This window comes from Lactuca virosa, chromosome 2 (genome assembly GCF_052849685.1).
Source record: "Lactuca virosa cultivar CGN04683 chromosome 2, Lactuca_virosa_CGN04683_v6, whole genome shotgun sequence".
Lineage (NCBI taxonomy): Eukaryota > Viridiplantae > Streptophyta > Magnoliopsida > Asterales > Asteraceae > Lactuca > Lactuca virosa.
Window position 1 is genome coordinate 245,003,945 of NC_136427.1, and position 27,617 is coordinate 245,031,561.

The 27,617-nt window shown below is 33.5% G+C and overlaps 4 protein-coding genes across 5 annotated transcripts; 3 read left to right on the top strand and 1 right to left on the bottom strand.

Moving 5' to 3' along the window:
• Positions 1 to 2,925: 2,925 nt before the first annotated feature.
• On the bottom strand, positions 2,926 to 4,023 carry LOC145158365 (uncharacterized). Its single transcript, XM_079077276.1, has one exon. The coding sequence runs from the start codon at positions 4,021 to 4,023 to the stop codon at positions 2,926 to 2,928; it is 1,098 nt and encodes a 365-aa protein (XP_078933402.1).
• A 3,308-nt stretch (positions 4,024 to 7,331) lies between these two features.
• Positions 7,332 to 10,189, top strand: LOC145160670 (NAD(P)-linked oxidoreductase superfamily protein). 2 transcript variants are annotated; one of them, XM_079079950.1, is made up of 9 exons: positions 7,332 to 7,773; positions 8,557 to 8,641; positions 8,739 to 8,855; positions 8,937 to 9,001; positions 9,094 to 9,182; positions 9,286 to 9,365; positions 9,455 to 9,566; positions 9,683 to 9,802; positions 9,904 to 10,189. In XM_079079950.1, the coding sequence occupies exons 1-9, from the start codon at positions 7,437 to 7,439 to the stop codon at positions 10,087 to 10,089; spliced, it is 1,191 nt and encodes a 396-aa protein (XP_078936076.1). In that variant the 5' UTR covers positions 7,332 to 7,436; the 3' UTR covers positions 10,090 to 10,189. The 2 variants fall into 2 exon arrangements, with proteins under 2 accessions (XP_078936076.1, XP_078936077.1); XM_079079951.1 differs by lacking the exon at positions 7,332 to 7,773 and adding an exon at positions 7,881 to 8,447.
• Positions 10,190 to 17,111: 6,922 nt separating this feature from the next.
• On the top strand, positions 17,112 to 19,948 carry LOC145160671 (putative nucleolar protein 5-2). Its single transcript, XM_079079952.1, has 9 exons — positions 17,112 to 17,208; positions 17,347 to 17,447; positions 17,534 to 17,575; positions 17,758 to 17,937; positions 18,035 to 18,199; positions 18,286 to 18,486; positions 18,563 to 19,060; positions 19,130 to 19,264; positions 19,346 to 19,948. Exons 2-9 carry the CDS (start codon positions 17,370 to 17,372, stop codon positions 19,763 to 19,765), a joined length of 1,719 nt encoding a protein of 572 aa, XP_078936078.1. The 5' UTR covers positions 17,112 to 17,208; positions 17,347 to 17,369; the 3' UTR covers positions 19,766 to 19,948.
• A 1,113-nt stretch (positions 19,949 to 21,061) lies between these two features.
• Positions 21,062 to 22,328, top strand: LOC145156904 (large ribosomal subunit protein P2-like). Its single transcript, XM_079076120.1, has 4 exons — positions 21,062 to 21,195; positions 21,499 to 21,590; positions 21,836 to 22,059; positions 22,158 to 22,328. The coding sequence occupies exons 2-4, from the start codon at positions 21,503 to 21,505 to the stop codon at positions 22,182 to 22,184; spliced, it is 339 nt and encodes a 112-aa protein (XP_078932246.1). The 5' UTR covers positions 21,062 to 21,195; positions 21,499 to 21,502; the 3' UTR covers positions 22,185 to 22,328.
• Positions 22,329 to 27,617: the final 5,289 nt, after the last annotated feature.

The following is a 27,617-nucleotide window of genomic DNA, read 5'->3' on the forward strand; positions in this document are numbered from 1 at the left end:
CGTTGGTATTTTGGGGGAACTCACTAAGCTTTCGGGCTTACAGCTCCTCATGATTTATTTATGTTTCTGGGAAAACTCTGATATTAGATATTTTGAAAACAAACTTTGTAAAGATGAATGGTTTTAAATGTTTTGAAAAAGTTTTAATTTGGCATGAAATTTTTGGGTGTTACACAAGGAGATACGGGCCCCGCCCACACTCCGCTAACTAGGAGATACGGACCCCACCCACACTCCGCTAACTACGAGATACGGGCCCGCCCACCCTCGGCTAACTACGAGATACGGGCCCCGCCCACACTCGGCTAACCGTGAGATACGGGCCCCGCCTACACTCAGCTGCTAAACATACATACAAGTATCACACAGACAACAAGTATAATCAAATCTATCAATCAGTCCTATATCCATACTCAAATAATGCTATGAGATACGGGCCCCACCCACACTCGGCTACCTATGAGATATGAGCCTCGCCCACACTCAGCTACTAATCAAAACATATACGGGCCGGCCTTGGTGCCTTCGACCCGTTCAAACTAGGAGGAAACTCACCTCGCAAAGCTGACTGTGAAATCTCGCGGTGAGGAATCTCTAACGGCTGCTCTAACGACTCCCCGGCTATCATTGTCACAATAACACTTAGTCAAAATCAAATAATCCTTCTTAGGGTAAAATGACCATTTTACCCCTGGTCAAAGTCAACATTTTGGTCAAAGTCAACATTCTGGGTTGAGTCAACTCGCTGAGTTCCATAAATCAGAAACCCTGAAATCGCGATCCAACTCGTCGAGTTCCTCACGAACTCGTCGAGTTTTCCCTATCATCAGAATCGGGACTTTCTAGTTCCACTCGTCGAGTCCGTCTTGAACTTGTCGAGTTTTTCCTTCTACGGGGTCGGGACATTTCGACCCAACTCGTCGAGTTCCTCTATGGACTCGACGAATTCTTCAGTCTGTTAAGCCATCTTAATGGATTAAGCTCCTATTCTTCAGATCTATGCTTCATACTTCCCATATACACTGAAAATGTCCTTTTAAGGGTAAAGTTTCCAACTTTACCCGTTAATACCCTCACTTAACGAGTTCAACTCAAACCTTAACTCTTTAGAGACTAGATCTGGATCCTAAAGCCATCAATACTCTAAACCAAGGCATATAAATTGAGATCTAGACCCTAGACACTACATAAATACATAAAGCTTCCACCTTTCTCTCCATGCATGGCCTTTTGGAGCTTAAAAGGCCAAAATGACATCCAATAGCTTGCATGGGGCTTCAATGGCCATAAAGTTTGCACCTTTATGCCATGAAAACCCTCCATAGTTCCAGATCTGGAAGTATACTCACTTGGGACGTCTATTTCCCAAGGATCAAGGTATTTGGACCAAAAACCCAATAAAAGTGATAGAGAAGAGATCCAAGAAATCATTAAGAAAGTTTGAGACTTGCTTACCATAAAATGTTGAGAATGAAATGAAGTTGCTGGATCTAATATCTCCTTCTTGATTCTTAAAGCTTTTCCTTCTTCCACAAGATTCACACACACAAGATTTCTCTCAAAATGACTCACAAGCTCATACAATGCATTAGGGTTTCAAGATCTAGGTTTTGGGACTTAGAGGTTGGAAATGAGGCTAGCATGTGGGGATTAGGATGCTTAAATAGGGTGCAAAACCCCGAAATTAGGGTTTCACCCCTGCCAGCCTACTCGTCGAGTTAAGGTTCTCAACTCGTCGAGTAGGTTACTTAAAAACCCGCGTCTCTTATGATCTCTAATCGACGAGTTTGGGGCTCCCAACTCGTCGAGTTGCTCTACAAAAAAGAAAAAAAATACAATTTAAATGCGTACAAGCATTCAGGCGTTATAGTGCTAAGGTGAAGAATGGAGACTTGCTTGTTTGATCTATGTTTCCTTCTTCCTCCTTCTTCCTGCTTTAGCTTCAAGGAATACCAAAACTAGCTCAATAATGGAGGAAACTGTTTAGGGTTTTCTGTAGGGATTGAGGGGGATAGTGGAGGCTGAGGATAAGCAAACCCTAGCCTCCTCATTCCTTTAAATAGGGAGCAAACCTAGAAAATTAGGGTTTTTCATTAAACAGTTGCCACTTCGTGGCGGTCATTTAAAACGCGCGATACATCGACCATTACCACATCTTAGGGTGCCTCTGCATGACGTGGCGCCACCCAAAATCCAAAAAACATTAAATTTAAATACCTCCAAGGATCCAGATGTTACAAAAAGGCATAGAAATATAACAATATATACTTGTTGGGGTTATGAATGTGGTATCCCCCTGGTCAGATGGTTCCATTTGAATTTGTTGGAACCATGCTGATGCATCCATGAACGTTAGCAGTTCGTGGCTATCTATAGAATCTATCATGGAATCTATGTGTGGTAGGGGGAAAGGATCCTTATGGAAAGCCTTGTTAAGATCCGTGTAATCCACATATACTCGTCATTTGCAATTCTTCTTTTGTACTATGGCGACATTGGCTAGCCACCTTGGGAACTTCACTTCCTTGATCATCCATGCCTTGAGAAGTTTTTCTACTTCTTCTTGGATGATCTGATTTCTCTCAAGCGCAAACTTCCTTCTTTTTTGGTGTATTGGTCTGAAAGAATGATCAATGTTAAGTTTATGAGTTATAATACTTTTGTCTATACCTGTTATATCCTTATGCTTACATGTGAATGTTTTGCTTCTATATTTAGGAACTTTATTAGTTCTTGCTCGATCTGTTCTGGTATTGAGGATCCTATGAGGACTTTGGCTTCAGGATCCTCGAGGTTCAGGGGCATTTCCTTTACATCATATTCTCTTGTTTCTAGCACACCTCTTACCCCCTGCTTTAATTGCTATGCTTGTCGTGGTATTGTTGAAGATTTCATCGAGGTCTTGTAACACTCCTTGGATTCTTGTTAATCAACTTTGATCTTTACTGTCCCCCATGGAGCGGACATCTTGACACATTGATGGTATATTGAGGGGACAACCTTCATATCATGGATCCATGGTCTACCTAATATAACATTATAGGAGGATAATGTATCAATTACACAAAAGTGTTGCATAGACTTTACCCCCTCTATGTAGATAGGTAGCTTTATCTGGCCGACTGTATGCTTTGTTTCGCCACTGAATCCTATTAGCAATGAGGATCTTTTGACTATTTCGGATTTGGGGATGTTCATCCTTTTCAAAGCATTCAGGAGTATAATGTTGACTGAGGAACCTACATCAATAGGGATCCTTTTGACGAAATGGTTGGAAATATAAAGAGTGATCACCAGTCCATCGTAGTGGGGATCATGGACGTCCGTTCTATCTGTTTCGTCAAAGGTAATTTCCTTCTCGTTCGTGATTGACGTATTCTTATGAGGCCTTTCTTCTTTCTTTGTTTTCGACACTTTGGCATGTCTTTTTGCTGCAGAATAAAAGGTGCCGAAAATGTCAGATCCTCCAGAGATCACATTGATTACCTTGGCGTTTGCAATAGGGGATCCTGGTTTTTCTAGGATCTTATGGGGATGTTGATCCTTTTCTTTGGATCTTTCTTTTCTTCTTCCAAGGATCTCCTTGATGTATCCCTTGCTAAGTTGGTAACTGATCTCCTTTCTGAGAGCTATGAAATCGTTCGTAATATGGCCAAAGTCCTCGTGATATGCGCACCATTTGGACTTATCTTTCCAAGTGGTGGACTTTTCTACCTTTCTTGTCCATCTTGCTTTGTCGCCAAGATCCTGCATAGCAAATATTAAACCTGAAATATCTACAGAAAAAAAATAGTCAGTGATTTTAGGAAACTCTTCTTCATCCCCTTCATTCTCGAGGGTGTTGACGATATGATGATCAGGTTTGGATTTATAGGATCTTTGGACCGAGGAACCAACTTTCCTATTGGAATGGTCATATAAGTTTGGCGGGTTACTCCTCTTTTGGATCTCCTTGTCTTCTTCGAACCTTGTGAACCTTAGTGCTCTGCTCCTTACTTCATCCATTCTTTTGCATGGAGTCATTACAAATATTTATTTAGTGTAGTAAATACAAAAACACTAATGTATGAAAAGGGCGGTTTTTTTTACTAATGATTGTTTGGATTTTGAGCTTGATGATGCCATACAAACAGTGGTGGTGCAAATAAGAACACTTTCTATCACAACATTCTACTTCTAGTTTTTTTCCCTATTAAGGCATTTTACTTTAGAAAAGTTATATAATGAGATAAAATTTCATTTTCTTATTAGGACATTGTAGTTTGAAAACTCTACCAAGATTATAGGAAGTAGAATGTTGTGATATGAAGACATGAAAGTAGAATGCTTTATCCCAAATTTTTATCTTTATTATGATATAGTAATTATGTGTTTGCCTAACACATTTATGAAATCAAATAAACTATCTATTGTTGATCATAAATCTTTAATGTTATTTTTAGGTATATTGTAGTGAAGACCTCAATATGTTGGAAGTATCAACATTATACGGCAAATGTGAAGTTAGAAGGAAGAAATACCTTTCTTCACAAGACACTACTTACATCTTTGACTATGTCTTCTTTTGTGATCACCTTTATGACAAGGAAAAAGATAACTTGAAGTGGTTTAGCTATAGAGGACACCTATTATGTTGATATAAATTTTTTTGTAGTTTGATGTAACTTGTTATGGGCTGTAATGTAATGTATAAAGTAAATATATTGGTATTATGATGAATGATATGAAATTTAACAAGCCTTTTTTAGCAACATACTTTGCTTTTAACCTTTTTTTAGCAACATACTTTTCTTACAAGGCTTTTTAGCAACATACTTTGCTTTCAACCCTTTTTTTAGCAACATACTTTTCTTACAACCCTTTTTTAGCAACATGATTTATGAATTATGACTTAATGGGACAATTTATGTAAAAACATACTTAGAATGATAATGTACTTTGATAACAATGAGTTTGTAATATATTCCAACATGCAAACTACACAAGCAAAAAACAAAAAAGTAATAACAAAAAGTGAGTTAAATGAGTTAACTATCATTAAAGGTTACCAAAAAATGTGTTTCAACTATACTACACATTACATAGTTACTCATTCTTTCAAATGATATATTTTTCACTCCAATAAACTATCAGTGGCATTCTTTAGCTCTTTGTCCTAAAGTATAATGGTATAATTATAATCCCAATCATGGCGTTTCCAGGCTCCAATCCTTTGCTTTTATGTGAAGTCTTGACATATGTAAACTAGGCTCGAATGATTTATGTTAGATATCCCTGTTACAAAAACACCAATGTTGACAATGTACTTTATCCATTATGCACTTTTGATGAAACTTGGTTAAGAGTGTCCATCATCTAATTCAGTAACATTTGATTGTAAACCATAATATGGACGATAGAGGCGTCATCATTGAATTCTCCCCTTCCCTTTCCCCTGCCGTGTGCCAATACCTACACATTGCTAACATACCATAAGTAAATGTACTTTTGCTCTAAAGGTCAACGATGAAATTGCTTACTATTCTTGTTCTTGTTCTTTAGTGATGAACTTCTTCTTTCCGTCTTTACTGACTTCCACATCTTCTCCTCTTGTAAAATTACCAAAAGCCCATCTCCACAACAACAAAAAGACTCGAAAGAAGATCGAATTTGAAGAAAAGATTGTAACTTGATGATGAAAAAGGACAGAAACCTAATCTTGCATGAACTTTTAATCAACAAATAGGTTTAATTTGGAATATTGAAATAATAAAGTTGGTAATGATGTATAACATACAATGTGATACTGCTTTTGTCAAAAATAGAGTCTATCTACAAGAAAACAATACTCATTTATTTGTTAAAGTCCCAACAGTCTTGATATTGTTGATTTTGAAACAAAAAAATGTTTCTATGTTGAAGGAAACTATTTACTCCATGAAGCACAGTGGATCCAAGCTTATTTATTTGACTTAAGATAAAAAATATTTACAACAACAATCCAATTAAGTGATATGAAATTTTGTTGTGGAAGGTAAAACACTAAAATGATGATAAGAAAATAGAAGAACTCAACTCACTTAGGCATTTCATCGAATACTTGGTGACAAGACATTATCCCAAACATTGAATCACTATATGAGTCACTTCTCATATAGAGGCAAATGTTATTGAGAACATGACCAAATTTTCATATTCCGGAACCAAAATTAAGCCTGTGGTTAAGCCGTGACCTAAAAAAAGAGCATATATGGAAAAGGAATTGTGAAATTGATATATGGACTTCAACAATTCGAGATTCCAGATATGTAGGTGACCTATTCATCAGTTGTAATCCCAAATTGAATGTTCAATTGACAACGAAAACAATAAAATTACCTTATTTGTGATGCATGAGTGTGTGCGACACCGGGGAAAGCAGCGATCGGAAGTACTAACAGGGACCAGGCTCGATCATGATTTGTGATGGACTGGCAATCGTGATATAAGGTAGTAAGTACCAAGGGCAATATTGTCCATTCAAAATGTTTTTTTTAATTATAATGATTCAAGATTATAAAAAATAATTACAAATCAATAAAAATTATAACAAATAAATTTAGGTATATATGATATTAAAAAACATTGAGAAGGGCAAATGCGATATTTAGAGTTTAGGTCGGACATATATGATATTTAGATGTTTAATAATGACATATACAAAATTCTGCCTATATAATATGTCACATGTCATTTTGTGATAAATTTAGATTAAATTATATTCATGTGTCATTTTGTGCTTTTTTCCATTTTATTAAATTTCATATAATACTTAAATGTAATAAATGTAATAATAAATATATATCCGATTCATTAATGCAACCTTTATTATAATTTTTAAATTTCTAAATTGAATCAAGTTATTTTAGTTGTTTATTTATTTAAATTATGAGAAATTAAACATCCTCCTACTTTTTGTTTCTATAAATTCTCCTACCCAATTAAATAGTGACATATGTAACATTTAATGTCCATTTAATGAAATTTTAGTATACTAATATGACACATGTCTTGATTTAATTGGGTAGGAGGATTTGTAGAAACAAAAATAGGAGAATATTTAATTTTTCATAAATTATTAATATAAATTTAAAAGATAAATAAACACTTCAATTTTAATAATTAAATATATATATATATATATATATATATATATATATATTTTATAAGTTTAAATTTTCTAAATTGTTAAATTTTTATATATTTTTTTAATAAACTCATATGATATATAAATAAAATGTCAATTATGGTTGTTTTTTACGAACAAAAGAAAGAATTTATTTATTTATAGTAAATACTGGACCTCGCAAAGTCAGGTAACTTAATTTTTTGGTGGCGTCGGGCGCCAAATTAACGTTATCTTCTCCGCCTGTGTTCTGCTTGACTGCTTCCATCCAAATTCTTTGCGCAACAGAAAAATGGCCTCGGCCACTTTAACCCGTACGTTCTACAATCTCAGCAGTCTAGGCTCCTCTAAACCTCAGGTTCAGAGAAGTCTGGACTCTCGCCGTACCGTTGGAACTGGAGGAAGGAAGAGTGAAGTTCGATGTGAGGCGGTTGGAGTCGCAGCCGCAAATCGGAAGCCGCTGGTGACCACCGTTAAGAACGGGAATGATTCGCTGGAGATATGCAGAGTACTTAACGGAATGTGGCAAACAAGTGGCGGTTGGGGCAGAATCGACCGTGATGGTGCCGTTGACGCTATGCTCAAGTACGCCGATGCTGGTCTTTCCACCTTCGACATGGCTGATCACTGTAAAATCCATGAATTCCATCTCACTTTACAGTGAAACCCTAGTTTTTATTTTTATTACCTTGTATACGATAAATTTAATTGCTATTTAGTTTCATTATCACATTGATTTCTACAATGGAATTGAATTTCTAATCTGTTCGAGTGAAATTTCTTCTCCTCTCGGTGTCCAAAAAGTTTGATTTACTGTACTTTCCCTAGTGAAAGAGCAGATAGGCGAGTGTTTTGGAAGTAGCCACGTGGCACCATCTCGATCAACAATTCTCATCCCCAAGATTTATCTTTTTGTTAGAATTTATCCCAACTTCTTTCTCACATCGCACATACGAGTTGTTATTATTTATCCCAATTTATCCCAACTTCTTTCAGTTCTTCGAAATGACAGAGCTGTTAAACTACTCGTTTACTCACTTCACCTTGAATTCAATCAAACCAAAGTTCAATAGTGGATTTGAAACTCGAAAATTGATCTCAAGAACAGTCCATTGTGTGTTAACAGAAGATACGAAAGTGTCTGTGGTTAAGAATGGGAAAGATTCTTTAGAAATTTGCCGTGTAGTTAATGGAATGTGGCAAACTAGTGGTGGATGGGGCAAAATTGACAGGGACAATGCCATTGATGCCATGCTCAAGTATGCTGATGCTGGCTTTTCCACCTTTGATATGGCTGATATATGTAACAATTTATTGGTCATTATAATCTTGTTATGCTCTATTTTTGCCTACTTTCTATTAGTTTTGCATAACTATAATTTTCTGGATTACAACTATCTTTTATATGGCAGATGGGCCTGCAGAAGATCTTTATGGCATCTTCATTAATCGTGTCCGCAGAGAACGCCCACCTGAGTTTTTAGAAAATGTCAAAGGGTTTGTTATCCACTTATACTTGCTAACTATTGTTGGACATGGTGTTTAATGACTTAATCCTTCCCTAACGATCTTATATTTCTACACTGATATGCAGTTTAACCAAGTGGGTCCCACCCCCAGTTAAAATGACAAGCAGTTATGTCCGGAAAAACATTGATATCTCACGAAAAAGAATGGATGTTGCTTCCTTGGACATGCTTCAGTTTCATTGGTATCAATTGCATCCTCTCTTGATTCTTTCAAATTCATTAAAAATGTGTTCTTTACTTAAAATTTGAAATGTGTCTACCAGGTGGGATTACTCTAATAATGGCTATCTTGATGCCCTTAAACACCTTACAGATTTGAAAGACGAAGGTTTAGCTTGTAACTTGTTCATTATTAATTGTCTTATTCTTTTGATTAAGTTCTTGATACAAGACTGGATAACTTCATCTTCTGGTTTACAGGTAAAATCAAGACTGTAGCTTTGACTAACTTTGATACAGAGAGGTTACAAATTATTCTGGAAAATGGTATTCCAATTGTTAGCAATCAGGTAATATAATTTGAATATATGTATGCATGTACACCTTTTTTTTTGAATTCCATCATATATTTACTACTTATTAGTATTACTATCCATTTGTTACTATTATCAGGTTCAACATTCACTTGTGGACATGCGACCTCAACAAAAAATGGCAGAACTCTGCCAGCTCACCGGAGTAAAACTTATAACGTCTCTCTCTCTCTCTCTCTCTCTCTCTCTCTCTCTCTCTCTCACACACACACAATGGTGTATAGACTAATGTTGTATTTGTGTTGCAGATATGGAACAGTGATGGGAGGATTATTATCTGAGAAGTTTCTAGATACTAATTTGTCAATCCCATTTGCTGGACCTCCACTCAATACTCCTTCCCTTCAAAAGTACAAAAGGGTATGTTACAAATATAAACACCAAATTATATATATATATAAAAAAAAAGGATAATCTTTTTTTTTTTTTTTTTTTTTTATGGCTAATGGTGTTTCAATACAATATGCATATACCAGATGGTTGATGCATGGGGTGGATGGAGTCTGTTTCAAGCTCTGCTCAAGACACTAAATAAGGTGGCATTGAAACATGGAGTCACAATTCCAACTGTTGCTGTGAAGTTTGTATTAGATCAGGTAAACTCACTTTTCTTTTTTTATTTAATTTCATCAGATAAAGATTATTGCATTTTTTTTATTGGTTTATTTACTGAAAGTGCATGGGATTACATTTACAGCCGAGTGTAGCAGGGTCAATGGTTGGTGTTAGACTTGGGTTATCTGAACATATTAAGGACTGTAGTGCTGTGTTTTCACTTAAACTTGATGAAGAAGATGTCAGCAGCATTAGGGAAGTGATAAGCAAGGGAAAAGATTTAATGAGAGTGATTGGTGACTGTGGAGATGAATATAGACGTGCATAAATGAAGCACAAGGAACATATAGTATTTTTTGTATTATGCAAATGAACAATTATGGACACATGGAGATAAGAAATTTGTTTTTGGAGAAGTTTCTTTTCAAGCTATGTTTTAGTATGGACTGGGGAAAATTCTAACTTTGTGATTACAATGACTCAATTTTATATACACCAGTCTATTGCTATTGCCCAAAGTTCATGGCCCGATCCAAGGTGGCTAGGCCCACACATCACTTAAGAGTTATCTAGAGTCTATACATGTCTTTAGTTTCCTAATATATTCTAGAATGGGTCCCTTTTATCTTCTAGAATGTGTCCCTCGATATTTTATCTATTCATATCGCATGTAAGGTCAAGTTTAAATAAGGCTATCCCGCTTCATTTTTACTCACTTAGCCCATTTGAGATCTATAACTATAGTGTTACATTGTCTAAGTGTTAGAATTGCTTTCTTGTATATTTATCCTCAAGTTTGCCACCAAAGTGCACGGATTAGAAATTTAGCCTCGTGACTAATGGTGACTTTAAACGTTTGGAGGAAGGTTTGCATGATGGAAGGAGGTGGAATTGTTACCAAGGTACAATGGGGAAGTATGTGATCATGATCGAATCCCCCTAAAGAACCATTCATAAATCTAAAAGTGATTTAAGACCTCTTTTGAGCTCGACCTATACCACACAATGTTCCCTTGATGCCATTGTTGCATCAGAGTCCTTTGTTAGCCACTTGTCAAAGTTTAAGGGTTATATCCAAGAAATATAGTAGAGAGAAAAAGAAGCTCACAAAAGGGGAGATAAGCAGTAATAAAACAAAGTCATCAATATCGTCCTTCAGAACATACACACACACAAAATTTCCATTTTCATGTTTACATGTCAATAGGGTTTGAGTAATTTAATATCTTTCAACTTGAGGAAAACATGACGTTGGGAGAGTCACATGAGGAGGAGGTGTAAGAGCTGAAGATGGAAGATGTTCAGTTCCACCATTACCTAATGAAGGGAAGACAATTTCAGCTTGACTCGAATGTGGAAGGTCATCTCCAGAAGAGTAGGGAAAACAATTTCCATAAGAACGAAGAAAACAATTTTTATCTTCATAAGACATCTAAAAGTGGAAAAAAAAAAGAATTCAAGTTAGTTGATTTTAATCATTAATTATTAACTCAAAAATTAAATTAATGTTAGGATCTATATTTTCATTTCTGAAGAGGGATGTTGTAATCATATTATGAAACAATTTTAGGTAGGTAGAAACATTTCACCAATTTCAATCACATGAAACTCCTATATCTTTTGAAATTTTCATTGAAACATCAATGACATGTTTAATCTCAGATTATGCTCTTACCAATTGTGACTGGGATGCCGATGATCACAATTAAGATGCGAATAACTATGCAAACCCGCTCAACTACCCCCAATCGATTTATAATCTCTCATTGATGTGTCAGTTAACCACATACGCTCCATCAACGATTATAAACACGAGTTGTTTCATCATTTTATCTTTATAGTCCCACATTAGTGTGTCGGTTAACCACACACGCTCCACTAACGACATCATAAAGAAATGATGTGTGTTTTCATGAATTAGTATCTCCAAGTTAGTAGAATTCATCAATGCCCAGATTAGAACCCGAGATCTCTAATCTAAGATGTAAAACCTCTACCGAGTGGATTAGTCCCACGTTGGCCAACACTTGCTAGTTTTGACACAAATCTAGTGTATGAATGGTGTTTTCTACTCCAAACACTTATGTTGTGTAGTCATGGTGCTTGATTTATTTTTTATGTTAATAATCTTTTATTTAAAATTTCCAAGATTGATTGTTAAATTAGATGAAGTTGGGGTGGTAGGATATTTTTTGAAATTAAATTCAAGTGTATTGTAATATTGTAAACTTTATACTTCACTAGATTTCAAGGTGCAAAAAATGTTTCAGTTTAGGACTGTTTTTTTTTAATCTCTTTTTGGTGTATATGACGATATGGATTAAGTTGGGCTTTTAATTATTTTTCATAAGAAAATTACAAATTTAGCCTTAATAATGACTTTTTAAAAAATAGCAAAAAAATCCAATTTTCATAAAATAACCATTGAAATGGTAGGTGGCTAGGCTTACCTACGATTTCGTACCTTCCAACTGTGATTTCAACTGGGTTGTGATTAGCCCCGTTTTTAGCCCATGACCCGAAAATAAGGTGTGGGTATAAAAGTTTTTTTTTTTAATATTTTATAATGAAACCCCAATTGACAAGGTCTATTTGCGATTTCCTTTGAGCTATTTATGATTTCCACATGAATATTCGTTTTTTATGTTCCCAATAAAGTATGTAAGTTTGACTACGATTTTGTTGAAATTGTCTACGATTTCTAGCATGTTTGACTATGAATTTGTACATTTACATGCGATTGTACAAGTCTCTGATGCACAATTTATGCATCAAATTATACATCTCCTACACATGCGATTTCCTCTCAAATACCAACATACAGATGCGATTTTCTACCCTATACATGTGATTGCCTCTTATTCATCTCTTGCACCTATGATGTCCTCTCTAGATTTCATACAATTTCGGTTTTTATTGATAAATAATACACAAACGTATCATGGATGCAAAAAAAACCTACTAAAACACGATTAAAACACTAAATAAGTAGATAACTTACCAAATTTTCAGGAGAGTACATATCTTTCAACCATTACAAACGGTTAGAGAATCATTGATGGGTTTTACAAGTTACAAAAACTTTGTATTTGCATAAATTCTCTTAACACTTAAGGGAACATGCAACCTAAGGATCTATGTCTTTACAATTTTTTGGAAAGGGAACTTCCCTAACGAGGGTTTCCGGGCCAGCTTTCGCGTACCGACTAATCCCCCGCTGCAAACATGAGGCTTTGCCTCATGCCCTGGAGTCACTGCAGGCGAACCTCCATGGCCACAAGGGCTGAGTGGTGCCAGGATTTGAACATGGGTCAATAGGTTATCCACCATATCTTCCACATGTCTTACCAAGTCACCACAACCCAAGTGGTTATGTCTTTACAATTAAGAGCAATATACTATGAACTACTATTACCCTAGCTATAATCGAAATTCATAGATAGAGTTATACAACTTTGATTGTTATTGTAAGCAATTCTTTGAATCCTTCTTGATCTTGGAAAGCTAGCACCAATAGTATGATGCCTCTAATGGTTCACACATAAAACTAGAAACTCTAGAATGAAGAGGAGAGGGAGGAAGGGAAAGAATTATCATTCCTATGATACTTGGGAATGTCATGAACAAAATTAGGGATCCAATGTGTCCTATTTATAGTTTAGGTAACGTGCAGACAAAGCTAAATTTGAATAATTAAATAATAGATTTAATTTCTAATTCAAATCTTTTCCTTATCTGCCACCAGGATTCTGGAAACTCTAAAGAGCTCCATAAAACCATCCATGTCATGGACCTTTCTAGAATTACCTCTTTTGTTCAACTACTAAACAATTACAATTCACCCCTTGCACCTTTAATCAATTCCAATTAATCCCAAATTAATTCTAGATTAATTCCGATTAATAGTTAATTAATTCTTATTAATTTCATATTAATTTATTAATCATATAAATTAACAAATCAATTATTTAACTATTGATCTCATATTAGTTTATTAACCACAAAATAAATTAACAAATCAGTTATCTATTTTTAATTAATATATTAATCATATAATATAACAACAAATCATTTCCTCTCTCCTAATATCATTTCTAGCTATTTCTGGTTATAAGAGAAACCCAAAAAGGATTTTCATTTTAATTACAAGAATATATCAATTTAGTTATAAGCTTAAACACATTAATCCAACAATCATATCATCATATCATATCGTACTATACTATAAAAGAAACATTTTTCCTTTCATTTCATTCATTTGAATCTCTAATAACTTTTCAATTCTTTCTAACAATGTTATAAATTAGTTAAATAATGTTATATAAATACAAAAAAAGCATCTACCTAAACATAAAGTTATAAAATCCCTTTGATTCATAAGCAAAAAATGTATACTCGATTATATTTTATAAATGAATTCATTTTATTATGAATTTTTGAATCATGAATACACTATAAACAAACTTTCTATATTACGTAACTTTACTGTATTTATGATTTTGGGGTTTAACAAAAAAATTCAATAAAAACTTACATTTTTGGATAACAACTTACGAGATTATTGAAAAAATGAATTACTGAACAATAATTTGTTTGGTTACGTTTATTTATTTATTTTATTTACCTAATATGTTATTTAACAAAATGAAATTATTGACAAATAAAGAAAAGAGTTTGATTAAAATGTATTCATCTCCTATCGATTGTGAGAGCAAACAAGAGAATGTCTTCTCCTCTATAAATTTGAAAGGTTGTGAAATATTTCAAAGGGACCGAGCCATGAGAAAATTCCTTACGCCTACCTTTGTATGACATTGTCTTTGCTGGCAAATGCCTAGTTAAGCTTTAGAACTACGAAAATGGTTTTGGACCAGTTTTTTTGGTTCAACCCGGGTTTTCAATTAAAACAAAGTTATGTTGTTTGGTATATTAAGTCGAATCAGTCCGAGTTTGATCGATTTGAACCGAGTTTGATTAATATTTGAGTCTTTTGGCCGAGTTGGTAAAACTCGCCTCGGTTGGACGTCTAGTATAAGTAACTTGTCGGGTATTTAGTTGAATCGACTGAATTTTACAACCTTGTAACTAATACAATTTTAAGTATCAAACTTATAAAAGATGTCTCTATTATCATATGTTCTACATAGTTATAATATTTAAGATAAACTTTTTGATTTATTTTGAAGTTATTACTTAATTAATAACAAAAACATCTACCTAAGCATAAAAATATAACTGTTTGAAAAAAAACCATTTGATTTATAAGCACAAAATGTATACTCGATTATATTTTATAAAGAAATTTATTTTATAATGAATTTTTGAATCATGAAAATCCATTTAAACGAACTTTATATATTACGTAGTTTTACTATATTTATGATTTTGAAATTTAACAAAAAAATTATTCAATAAAAACTCACTATTTTGGATACCAACTTACATGATTATTGAAAAATAAAATTATTGAACAATAAAGTTTTTGGACAACATTTATTTATTTATTTTATTTACCTAACATGTTATTTAACAAAATACAATTATTTATAAAAAAATAAATGAGTTTAATTAAAATGTCTTCATCCCACCTCGATTAACAAGAGAATCCATCATTTATAAATAAAAAAAGTTGTGAAATGTTTTACATTTTAACTATATATAAAATATATTTGTACATGCATAACACAGAGGAGATTCACCTAGTTTCTATAATCTGAAAACGTAAAAATGAGGGTTATCTTGAAAAATTATGGTATATATGGTTTCAGCCGTGAACGAAAATTGGCCCAAATCACAACCTCCCTTGTGATAGAAATCGCAACTAGGCGGTATAAAATCTCAAGTGCGTCTAATCATATACTATTTTAGTGACTATTTTCGAAAAAAACGCAAACTTTATTTGCTATTTTTTAAAAGTTATTAACGTTTTAACTAAATTTGTAAATTTTTCCTTTTTATTATTAACATTAAAAATATTAATTTGTATTTTACGTTATGTGTTTATAAGTTATTTGTTTGTTAATTTCCACACCCAAAAGGACTAGAACCATATCAACGTTATAAGTATTACAACATATAATACAAGATGTAAAAAAAATCTTTTTGAAAATAAGGATATTGACTCTAGTCATAGCAAATTCTTATATTTATATTTTTTTTTTCGAATTTTTTTTTGATATAATATCTTTCATCATTCATAATTTTATAGTTAAATTAATGGTATATTTTAAATTGTGATTTTTCTCCCTTAGTATATTTTAAAGTTACGTTTTTGGTTCATTGCATAATTTTTTTTAAACAACAAATATACTAAACTACTTATAAATTATTCCACATATGTCCACTGCGGGACTTGAACCCATCGACCTCAAGGAGAGACAACAATACCGAATATCGCTAGGTTAGAAGCTCTTTTGGTGCATAATCTTTTTATAGTTTCATTTATATATATATATATATATATATATATATATATATATATATATATATATATATATATATATATATATATATATATATATATATATAATAGATTTTCAAACCTTATTTTCGTACATCTACTTCATGCACAATTGTTTTGGTTTGAACTTTTATTTTGATACTTTTGTAGTCCATTTGATATGGTATAATCAAACATCATGGTATATATCTATAAAATTAAATAAAGATAACTTAATTATTTTATATGTACTTAACCCTTATCTTTTAAAGGAGGATGAAGTTATTCCCTCATAACCCACTGAACCCACTGTCACATTAAATTTTGTCTTTTATTTTTTCTTGATCTTTTCCAACTCACAACAACACGAAAATCTTATCTTTCTCAACCCACTCAATTAAAATAAATACAAAACAAGTAAGATACAAGTTTTAAAACACATGGTATAAGAGAAAATGAGAGAGAGAAAGTAGAGGCTGATGATGAAGTGAGTTAATGAAACCAATTAAACAACTCGTTGAAGCGGGGGTGGTATCGACAGTAACTCTATTGCTAATTAATATTTTACCTTTATTGTTTTGTATTTTTTTTAATTGAATGGGTTGAGTGAGTTCAAAAAATAGGGTTTCCGTGTGTTGTGGGTTGGGAAAGATGAAGAAAAATAAAAAAGAAAAAATGATGTGACAGTGAGTTGAGTTGAGTGGGTTGGGAGGGAATGACTCCCTCCTACCTACCCCTAAGAGAGTTACCAAAAATAATCAACCATGGTTAATTTAAAAACGATAATGACCAATTATATACTATTAAGCAACATTATTCTTAACTTGTTATTTTCTAAAACCATATGGACTATTCATGAAAAATTGTTTAAAAAACAAAATAAATAAGAATGAGGGCCATATTTATGCCTTACTCTGATGTACACTGTCTCCTGTTTCTTTAAACCCTAGACCCTAATTCTCTGCCTCTTTCACCACCTCCTCCATAAGCGGCTGCAACTCCTTGGAGGTAAATCGGTTTCTAGGGTTCGTTAATTTCCCGTAGCAGCCTCTGTCTGCAGGCTTTGTAGCTACTTGAAGATTAAACCTTCTGTTTGAAGGAAAAAAAATAGAAGAAGAAATAATTGATTTATGTTTTGTTTTTCAGGATAATCTGAAAGAATCAAGAGAATGTTAGTGCTTTTTGAAACCCCTGCGGGTTTTGCCCTTTTTAAAGTATTGGATGAAGGAAAGCTCTCCAAAGTTGATGTGAGTACATTTATATGGTTCAAGGGTAGATATAGCTATATATCTGTGTTTATATGTTTCTGATTGTTTTCAACGTCTGTTTATAGGATCTGTGGAAGGACTTCTCATCTGCGGATGCAGCCAGACAGGTCGAGCTCTAACATTGTTATTATTCGTTCTGTTTTTTTCATGATTACTCAATGTAATCAACGTTTTTGTATACGGTCGAAAACGAAGTGACAGGATCTGTGTTTTGCTTTTAGTAATTAGTCATACGTTGATCTACCATATATATCAAAAAACATATACTTATGAGCTCATTCATCAACAGGTGGTAAAGCTAAAAGCCTTTTCCAAGTTTGAAAACACATCAGAAGCACTCTCAGCAGCTACCCTGTTAATTGACAGCAAGCCCAGCAAAGGTCTGCGCAAGTTCTTGCGTTCTCATTGTGATGGCGAGACATTGGCTGTTGCAGACTCCAAACTTGGAAACGCCATCAAGGAAAAACTAGTAAGTTGTATTTTCCATTCGAAAAAATGTAATCATTATGTTTCTTGTCTTCATTTCTGTTTATTCGAATTTGATCTCAAACAATCCACTTTTGTAGCAAATCGAATGTGTTCACAACCACACTGTCATGGAACTTATGAGAGGAGTCAGAAGTCAATTGACAGAACTCATAACCGGTTTAGGCGCACAAGATTTAGCCCCAATGAGCTTGGGTTTATCTCACAGTTTGTCTAGATACAAACTTAAGTTCAGCCCAGACAAAGTAAGTTTCTTCTTCTTCATAACTTCATATTATGATTTTATCTGAACATGTTTCTGAACATCTTGTTTTTCTAAAAAATGATCCAGGTGGACACCATGATCATTCAAGCTATTGGCTTGTTAGATGATCTTGATAAAGAGCTCAACACCTATGCAATGAGGGTGCGTGAATGGTATGGATGGCATTTTCCAGAACTTGCTAAAATCGTACAAGACAATATCTTATATGCCAAGGCAGTTAAACTCATGGGTTATCGCACAAATGCTGCAAAACTTGATTTCTCTGGGGTAAATTACATTTATACCCTTTTTGTCCTTTCTTGTTCCCATATTAGCAACTTACTTATAACACCTTTTTTTGCAGATACTACAAGAAGAGGTGGAGACAGAACTAAAAGAGGCAGCTGTGGTTTCCATGGGAACTGAAGTGAGTGACCTTGACTTGGTCAACATCAAGGACTTATGTGACCAAGTGTTGTCTCTTTCAGAATACAGAGCTCAACTTTATGATTATTTGAAGAGCAGGATGAATACAATTGCACCTAATTTAACTGCCATTGTTGGAGAGCTTGTTGGAGCTCGATTGATTGCTCATGGTGGTAGTTTGTTGAATCTTGCAAAACAGCCTGGAAGTACAGTTCAGATTCTTGGAGCTGAAAAGGCTCTTTTTAGGGCTTTGAAGACAAAACATGCAACACCTAAATATGGTCTTATTTATCATGCAAGTTTAATAGGTCAAGCTGCACCAAAACATAAGGGAAAAATTTCCCGTTCTCTTGCTGCTAAAACAGCTTTAGCAATTCGATATGATGCTCTTGGAGATAGTCAAGATAATTCTATGGGAATGGAGAATCGTCTCAAGGTATTGTTATGGGATGTTTGACTTTTTTTTTGTGGAATGTTTGTTGACTTTTTTGTTGATTGATTTTAGCTTGAAGCTAGATTAAGGAGTCTTGAAGGGCGAGAACTTGGGAAGTCTGCTGGATCAACGAAAGGGAAGCCTAAGATTGAGGTTTATAATAAGGATCTCAAGAAAGGAGATGGAGCTATGATCACTCCTGCAAAGGTGCTCTTTTGCTTTTATTATATTTTTGTTATATTTCAAAATGTTAATGTTATGCTAATTAGATGTTGCTATGTATTGCAGACTTATAATGTGGCAGCAGATTCTGTTCTTGGGAGGATAGAAGCAGAGGCTGAGGAAGATGAAGAGATGGTGGCAGCCATTGATGAGGGAAAGAAAGATAAAAAGAAGAAGAAAAAGAAGGAGGGTGTTGAAGATGAAGTGGAGGGCAGTGATGGAAAGAAAGACAAAAAGAAGAAGAAAAAGAAGGGTGGTGATGATGCTGATGAAGTGGTGGTGGTGGTGAATGAGGAAGATGGTGATAAAAAGAAAGATAAAAAGAAAAAGAAAAAGAAAGATGGTGATGATGAAGTGGAGAAGGAAGAGGAGAATGTTGAGGTTGAAGGGAAGAAGAAAAAGAAGAGAAAACATGGTGAAACTGAAGGTGAAACTGAAAAGGGAAGTAAGAAGAAAGATAAGAAAAAGAAGAAGGTAGAAGAGTAGTAGTAAGAGTCTATGGTTTAAATAGAAGAGTTTGGAAAATTTTGAGCTATTTTGAGAAAAAAACAAAACAGGTTTAATGTGGATGTGGATGTGGATGTTTGTAGAACGTTGTTATTTGCCCTTATTGTGGTAATGTTGGTTTTGCCTTTCCTGCAAAGTGGCAGCAGATGGATGCATTTTTAACATGTGTTGTTATAGTCTTTGTAGGAAATGTTTTTGTCTCTTTATTTATCATCATATTCACTTGGTTTTATATGTTACTTAGTAGGAGGGGTTGATATATAAAGTTAGGGCAATGAAATACTAATGTTCTTGGATTTTTATTATCCTTTTGTGGTTTCAGCTCCAATTTTCTCAGTTATCATCATCATCGTTGATGATATTGCTCTAGACACGTGACACATGTTTTATTTCTTTTGTTTTATTGGAGAATTATATAGTAAAACTTAACGTCATGATGATTAATCATCGTTGATGATATTGGCCTAAACACACATGACACATGCCTTATTTTTGTTTTATCCGAAGTGTTTTACATATTCATAAATCTCTCTCGCAATGTAAGTCTAACACTTAAAAGAGTGAAATATAAAATCAAGATCTCGGGTTCCAAAACGCACACTTTCTTAACCGTTTGTGTTCTGAGATTTAGGGGTGTTTGGGATTGCTTTTTAAACTAAAAAGTCATTTTTAGAAAAACGACTTTTTTATTTGTCTTTTTTCAAAAGAAATTTTTAAAATGTGTTTGTATGAATTTTGAGGGTGTAAAAGGAAAAAAAAAAGTCAAAAGTTTAAAAGTCACAAATCCGTGACTTCTTAAAGAACTTTTTTTTATTCTCAAAAAGTTAATTTAAAAAAACTTTTTAACTTACCAAACAACTTTTTAAACTTTTGACTTTTTACAAAAACCACAAGTCTAAAAAATCATTTGAAAAGGAATGACAAACACCCTCTTACTTCTTACAAGATTATCTTTTGATGGGTGCAATGTGATACCTTAGATACGATTTGCTTTATTTATTTATTTGTAGGCTCGAGCAATTTTTAGAAAATTACTAGAGTTGCAAGAGTCTTAAAAGAACATTATAATTAAATACTTATATATTTATAACAATTTTTTTATTTATTTGACATTATTTATCATGACAGTTAAAACGAAGCAAAAAGGTCTTCAAGTTATGTTCTATACTTTCAACATTTTATTATTATTTTTTAGAATTTTTTTTAGAGAGACAAACTATGTCACAGTCAAGGCCCACACAAGGTGACATGGACGGAACTTTTGGACGAAGCCCACGAACGAATGCACAGATTACAGAAGACGACTATTGAACTATTATAAATACGGTTAGGGTTTTACGCCGGCCACTGTACCCTAACGCAAAAACCATCGAAACGTAACAGAGCTCTGTCTGTCGCACACTTCACTGGTACCTTCTTCTTTCCTATCTGCATATCAGAATCATGTAATTGATTGATTTAGAGGAAAACGTGTCAATGTCGTAACAAATGAGAAAACTAATTTTAGTGATCCGGCCTTTTTATTTTGTCCTTTATCAATTCCTTCCCGAAATCCTATGATTTGCTATTTATTGAGATTCTAAGCTGTTTTTTTCTGGATTGAAATTATGTTTGTGTAGGTGTTTAAGATGAACTGTTAGACGTCGTAAATGATTCTAGTAGGAATTTGCAATTTTTTTTTTTTTTTAATTCTTTTTACGGTGTCTTTTCAGCAATATGAAGGTTATCGCTGCATATTTGTTGGCCTTGTTGGGAGGTAACACATCTCCATCCGCTGAAGATTTGAAGAAAATCCTCGGTTCAGGTATATCTTTTTTCTTCCTAATTTACTTTCATGATTACGCATATTGATTGTATTCGATAACTGAATTATACTTTTTAATAATCAATGAGATACTTCTGATTCAAGTTACTTGTTCTGATGCTCCTTGCAATACGAATTATCAGATTTCTAATTAAGGTGCCATGTTGCACCCATGTAAACCCTGAACTTCATAAACTGTATGATTTGCTTAATGACAATTATAATGATCATATTCACTAATGCAGTTGGAGCTGATGCTGATGAAGATAGAATTGAATTACTCTTGTCGGAGGTTAAGGGTAAAGATATCACCGAATTGATTGCTTCTGGAAGGGAGAAGTTGGCTTCAGTTCCTTCAGGTGGTGGTGGTGGTGTTGCAGTTGCCGCCACAGGTGGTGGTGGTGCTGCACCCGCTGCAGCTGAGCCAAAGAAAGAGGAGAAAGTTGTAGAGAAAGAAGAGTCCGATGATGTAAGCTCTTTTATACCCATTGATCTTCATTGTTTGTTTTTAAACTGTTTTGTATGGTTGCATGTTGTTGACTTATCTTTTTTTCATATCTTTTGCAGGATATGGGATTCAGTTTGTTTGACTGAGGATCATCGTATGAAGCATGTTCTTTTGTCGTTTTTGGATATGATTTTTTTGGTAGTAATTTGTTAGTTTCATCTTCAAATGAAGAATTTTGTAAGACCTTGCAAAAGTTTCTTTTTTGTTTTTATACATCAAATGTTTTTTAACATAGTTTTATATGATCTTTACTTTTGTTAATTTGGATGATAATCTTTAATTAAGTCTACAAACATTTATGTAAGCGGAAAAAGGATAAACCTTTTTCACACCACATTGGCACATTGTATAAAATAAGGAGAATTTAGTCTATATCCTTATAAACTTTCGTAATTACATTTATATCCTTGTAAAACTTGGAATTACATGTTTATCCTTTTAACACCTATAAACTCACATAAGGATAATCTTGAATTAAGTCTACAAACATTTATGTAAGCAGCAAAAGGATAAACCTTTTTCACACCACATTGTATAAAATAAGGAGAATTTAGTCTATATCCTTATAAACTTTTGTAATTATGTTTATATCCTTTTGAAACTTGAAATTACATGTTTATCCTTATAACACCTATAAACTCACATAAGGATAATCCTTAATTAAGTCTACAAACATTTATGTAAGCAGTAAAAGGATAAACCTTTTTCACACGGTATTGTATAAAAAGAGGAGAATTTAGTCAACATCCTTATAAACTTTTGTGATTATGTTTATAGGGAAAATGACATAAATGCCCTACAAACTTTCTAGAATTACTCATTTAGTCCATAAAGATTTTGTCGGGTTTTATGGGTCCCTAAACTAGGATATGACATGCTCTTTTAGTCTCTGTCACACTGTAATAGCCGGTTCAATGAGCTTTTAGACAAAAAAAAAAAACTCATATTATGCCTCTATAAAGTCAAAAAAATAACTTTGTGGATGAATTCGTAACAAAAATGATTCAAGCCATGCAACACTAGGTCAGAGAGATTCGGCTGTCCCACAAGCTCAACGATATTTGAAGAAATCCTCTGCAACTCTGCTCCAAAATGGCTACCTATTTGCATTTGGATTTGAAGTGTTTTCCCAAACCATGCTTGTAAGGACGTTAGCCTCTATTGAGAAAGCAATCTCGCTGATGTCTATTGTGGACCCGATTTTACTATAAATATTTTTTATAGTTTTCCTAACTTCATCCCTTCGAAAATACCTGCATGCTTCAAGATTCTTGTTGCTTAGAACCTCATGGACAAATATCTTACGAAGGTTACATCAATTTGAATTGTTGTTAGAAAATACTACATCTAGGCCTCCATAGGAGATCGCTAAGGCGGCTTTTGATGGATTGCGGTTAGCAAATATGTCATCTTGCTCACACACCACTACCTTTACTAGGTCAGGTGTATTTATGATGCCATGAAGTTTGCTTCCCAAGTGAAACTTGGAAATGGGTCCGTAAATGTAAGCCATGTTACGAAACTCTATGTAAGTCACAACTAAGAAATGGAAGGTAGCCTACAATCGGCAAGGAAAGGGGACCTCGTGGCAATGATGGTGTACTTGAAGAGTTGGAAGAGTTCCATCTCCGCCATAAAATAGCAAAGATCATTGCTGAAATGGTGGCAAGTGCAAGAGTAAGGTGATCATTGTTGCTGCCCGACAGTTCCCACCACCATGATGAACCCTGGTTGTTGAGTTCTTCCATTTTTTGAAAATGGTGAATGTGAATACCATCAAACAAAATCATCTGCAGAATTTAAACCCCAAGCGACGACTTAAATTTTGCTGAATTGATCCCCAAACTTATTTTTTTGGCTTTATAGGGGAACAATGTAAGTTTTTTTGGTCTAAAAGGTCACTGAACCGACTATTACAGGTCGACAGGGACTAAAAGAACAAGTTATATCCTAGTTTAGGGACCCATAAAGCCCGAAAAAATCTTTAGGGACTAAATAGGTAAACCTTAGAAAGTTTGTAGGGCATTTATGTCATGTTCCATATGTTTATATCCTTATAAAACTTCAAAATACATGTTTATACTTATAGCATCTATAAACTTACATATATATCAAAATATTTAATTTAATCGTATTTAATATATTTAAAAATTAAAAGCAATATCTTTAAATTAGATTATAACTAAATTACTAAAAATACCCATTTGGAATCCTTTCTATATTTGATCTCTTCATTTGTAATATGATTCTTTGTCACTTCATATTCTACATAATTGATTAACAAAACCCGATGATTGCATATTACTAACTGACTGGTAAACAATATATTTTATCTTCCACTATGGATTTAGGAGACATGCGATTATTCTTTTCTAAACAATTTTGTTTGTTTCTTTGGTTTTTTAGTTACAAGTAAATAATGAAAAAATTAATTTCAATGTGTGTGTTAATATTTTATATAGATTCATGAAATAAAATGTGTCGAGAATAACAATGTGGGAGAAGAGTAATATTGTAATGTTACAAGTTAATTATTTTCTTAATAACAAAAAATCAATGTAAAGATCGTGTTTTATTTGCGAGAACTCGTAGACTTCTAATCCGCTCATTATTTTTCAAAACCAAAACCACCATTGGACTTATAGATAGATCATGGATCTCTCTTAGATGCAACTTTAGGGGTCCAATGGTGGTCTTGATTTTGAAAAATGATAAATGGATTAGAAGTTCTTGAGTTCTCGCGAATCTTTAAGTTCTCGCAATAACTTAACTACATTATTTTTTAGTTATAAACTTTTATTAGGGATGAGCTTTAGAACCGGACAGGTTCGGAACCGAAACCAGTTTTCCTATATTATAAGAATTGGGAACCGGACTGCCGGTTCTAGCGTCGGTTCCGGTTCCGGTCCCGGTTTTTTGGTTATTTTTCAAACTAGAACATGTTGAAATATTATAGATGATATGTTATCTTACGGAGCTTGTAAATGATTCAATATTTAACCAAATTATGACTTTTTTACATTCTAAATTGAAGTACAAACACTAAATTACATGATGAAAAATAATCAAGTAATTCCGACTTCATATGAGTGAGTTATGCACATTTTAAAAGCGGGACAAATTCCAAAAAAAAAAATGCTGAAACAGAAAATACGCAACATTGATATGCTGTCTTCCGGGGTCTATAACTGATTCAACATCTAATCAAAATATGTGTTTTTATAGTCTAAAATGAACTACAAACACTAAATTACATGCTGGAAAAAAATAAGTAATTCCGACATCATATGAATGAGTTATGCACATTTAAAAAAATAGGACAAATTCAAAAAAACAAAAAACAAAATGCTGAAATAAAAAAAAAACGCAACATCGATATTCTTTCTTTCGGGGCATGTGTGTGATTCAATATCTAACCAAAACATATGTTTGTACAGTCAAAAATGAATTACAAACTCCAAATTACATGTTGGAAAAAAAATCAAATAATTCCGATTTCATATTAGTGAGTTATGCGCATAATAAAAAACGAGAAAAATGTCAAACCGGTTCCGGTTTTTAGAACCGGGACCGATTTTCATAAAAATGGAGAACCGGTATCCGGACCTTATTACCAATTCCGGTTCGGTTCTAATGCTCATCCCTACTTTTTGTCAATGTTGCAGAAAACGTTAGACGTTAGCTAGTCGGTGGACTGGGGTCTAGGGATTAATCGGCTAGGCAGTGATTAATCGGAGACCATTAATTATTAAGAAAATTATTCAAAAATTTATAAATCTAACTTTAATCGTAAGAATATAAATAAATAAGCATAAAAGTTTAATAATAAGTTTAACAAGCACAACAATTTATCATCCAATTAATACGAAAAGTTATTCAAATTTTAATATATCTTAAGAAAAGAAGTAAATTTGTGTATTTGTATATTTGAAAACATAGAAATTTTGAAAAATTTGGAGAAAAACTTTAAAATTTATTAATTTTTAAAAATTTTTGTATATATTAGTTGAACATTGAAATACTATGAACTTTTGAAATTTTGAAAATTTTGGTTTAATATTTAAAAATTTGAAAATTTGGCCGATTAGGCCGCGTAGGACCGATTAGAACCGTCTAGAACCGACTTTGACCCCCTTTGACCAAAACCGATTAAGCCGACCGATTAGCCTTAATCCTATTCGGTTGAAGACCTCCTAACGATTAATCACCGATTAATCGGCCGCCTAGACCGATTTTTACAACACTGTTTTTTATCATTATTATTGTTAATGAAGCTGTTTAGTCAAATTTTCGATAATAACTTTTACTACACAAATGTATTGTGGTTGTCTGATTTTTATCTGTATACTTCATTGGGATCGTTTAGTTTTTATCTATATAATGATATAACTTTGTTTAAATCCAAAATATTTAAAGTATGTTTTACTTGAATGTGTATATAAATTACCAATGCTCTTTTTTGTATACTTAAGTTTAAGATTACGATAAATTATCTTTTGTCTGAAAAACTTACCGCAGAAACGCACGGGGTCATCCCCTAGTTGCAAAACGTTTATGATAGATTAAAATAAACTATTTGTCGTTCAAATAATGTTAACTTATATAGAAAGTTTGTTGATGATAGATTTTTGTTGAATAAAAATTAGTAAAACTGAAACATAATTATAGTTTAACGAGGGTCACCATTAGACATTAAGGACATAGAAAAACAAGGTCAACCGTTTTACATGTCCCCACATCCAACAAAGAAAAGGAAAAGACTAATTTAGGCACCCAAGTTCCGGTAGCCTGTAGGTGTTCCGAGTGTGTTTGTGTTCCAACCCAAGGTACGGCGACTGCAAATCACTATATCTTGTTCTCTAGAAAGAAGCAGATAAAATAATATATATGTCAACTAGTTGACCTAGGGTGATCATGATAGTATGGGAAATGAACAAGTATCAATGGCAAAGTCAAAATACAAACCTGAAAAGGGCGAGATACAATATCTGAATCTTGTAGATGATTGACATTTGACAGATATACAAATGCAAACTTCCACTGATAGAGAAAAGGTGGCGAAAGTTAGATGTCATTATGATGACTTTATATAAATAAACCTAACTAACATTTAGGAAAAGAGTACGTACCTTGGAAAATTCCTCATTAGGGACCTGTAACTTGTGCTGAATGCATACTTTAACGACAACTAAAGTTTCATTTACAACAATTATGAGAAAGAAAGGTTCCCCAAAGTTTCGCACCTCCCGCTGCAAATCCAAGATCCAAGATAAACCATAAATTCACAGTGCGACGGATGGATACACTATGGATTTGAATAATTAATAAGAAACTGTAGATTACGTACCATCCGGTTCTGTTCAGCCTCTCTAGTGAAATGGCATATATGAATGTGCCGATCCCCGGTTCCCATGTCCATCTCTTCTTCTGGAATCTAATTAAGGTAACAAAACAAAAGTAAATTTTCCAATTCTCCAGCCCAACACTTGATAAACTACACTGCAAGACTGTATCTGTAT

Coding starts and splice junctions, on each gene's coding strand:
- LOC145160670 (XM_079079950.1), top strand. CDS start 7,437: ATGGCCTCGGCCACTTTAACCCGTACGTTCTACAATCTCAGCAGTCTA. Junction 8,856..8,936: donor GACATGCTTCAGTTTCATTG/GTATCAATTGCA, acceptor TGTGTCTACCAG/GTGGGATTACTCTAATAATG. Junction 9,183..9,285: donor TTCCAATTGTTAGCAATCAG/GTAATATAATTT, acceptor TACTATTATCAG/GTTCAACATTCACTTGTGGA.
- LOC145156904 (XM_079076120.1), top strand. CDS start 21,503: ATGAAGGTTATCGCTGCATATTTGTTGGCCTTGTTGGGAGGTAACACA. Junction 21,591..21,835: donor GAAGAAAATCCTCGGTTCAG/GTATATCTTTTT, acceptor TCACTAATGCAG/TTGGAGCTGATGCTGATGAA. Junction 22,060..22,157: donor AGAAAGAAGAGTCCGATGAT/GTAAGCTCTTTT, acceptor TATCTTTTGCAG/GATATGGGATTCAGTTTGTT.
- LOC145158365 (XM_079077276.1), bottom strand. CDS start 4,023: ATGACTCCATGCAAAAGAATGGATGAAGTAAGGAGCAGAGCACTAAGG.
- LOC145160671 (XM_079079952.1), top strand. CDS start 17,370: ATGTTAGTGCTTTTTGAAACCCCTGCGGGTTTTGCCCTTTTTAAAGTA. Junction 17,448..17,533: donor GAAAGCTCTCCAAAGTTGAT/GTGAGTACATTT, acceptor GTCTGTTTATAG/GATCTGTGGAAGGACTTCTC. Junction 17,938..18,034: donor ACGCCATCAAGGAAAAACTA/GTAAGTTGTATT, acceptor CCACTTTTGTAG/CAAATCGAATGTGTTCACAA.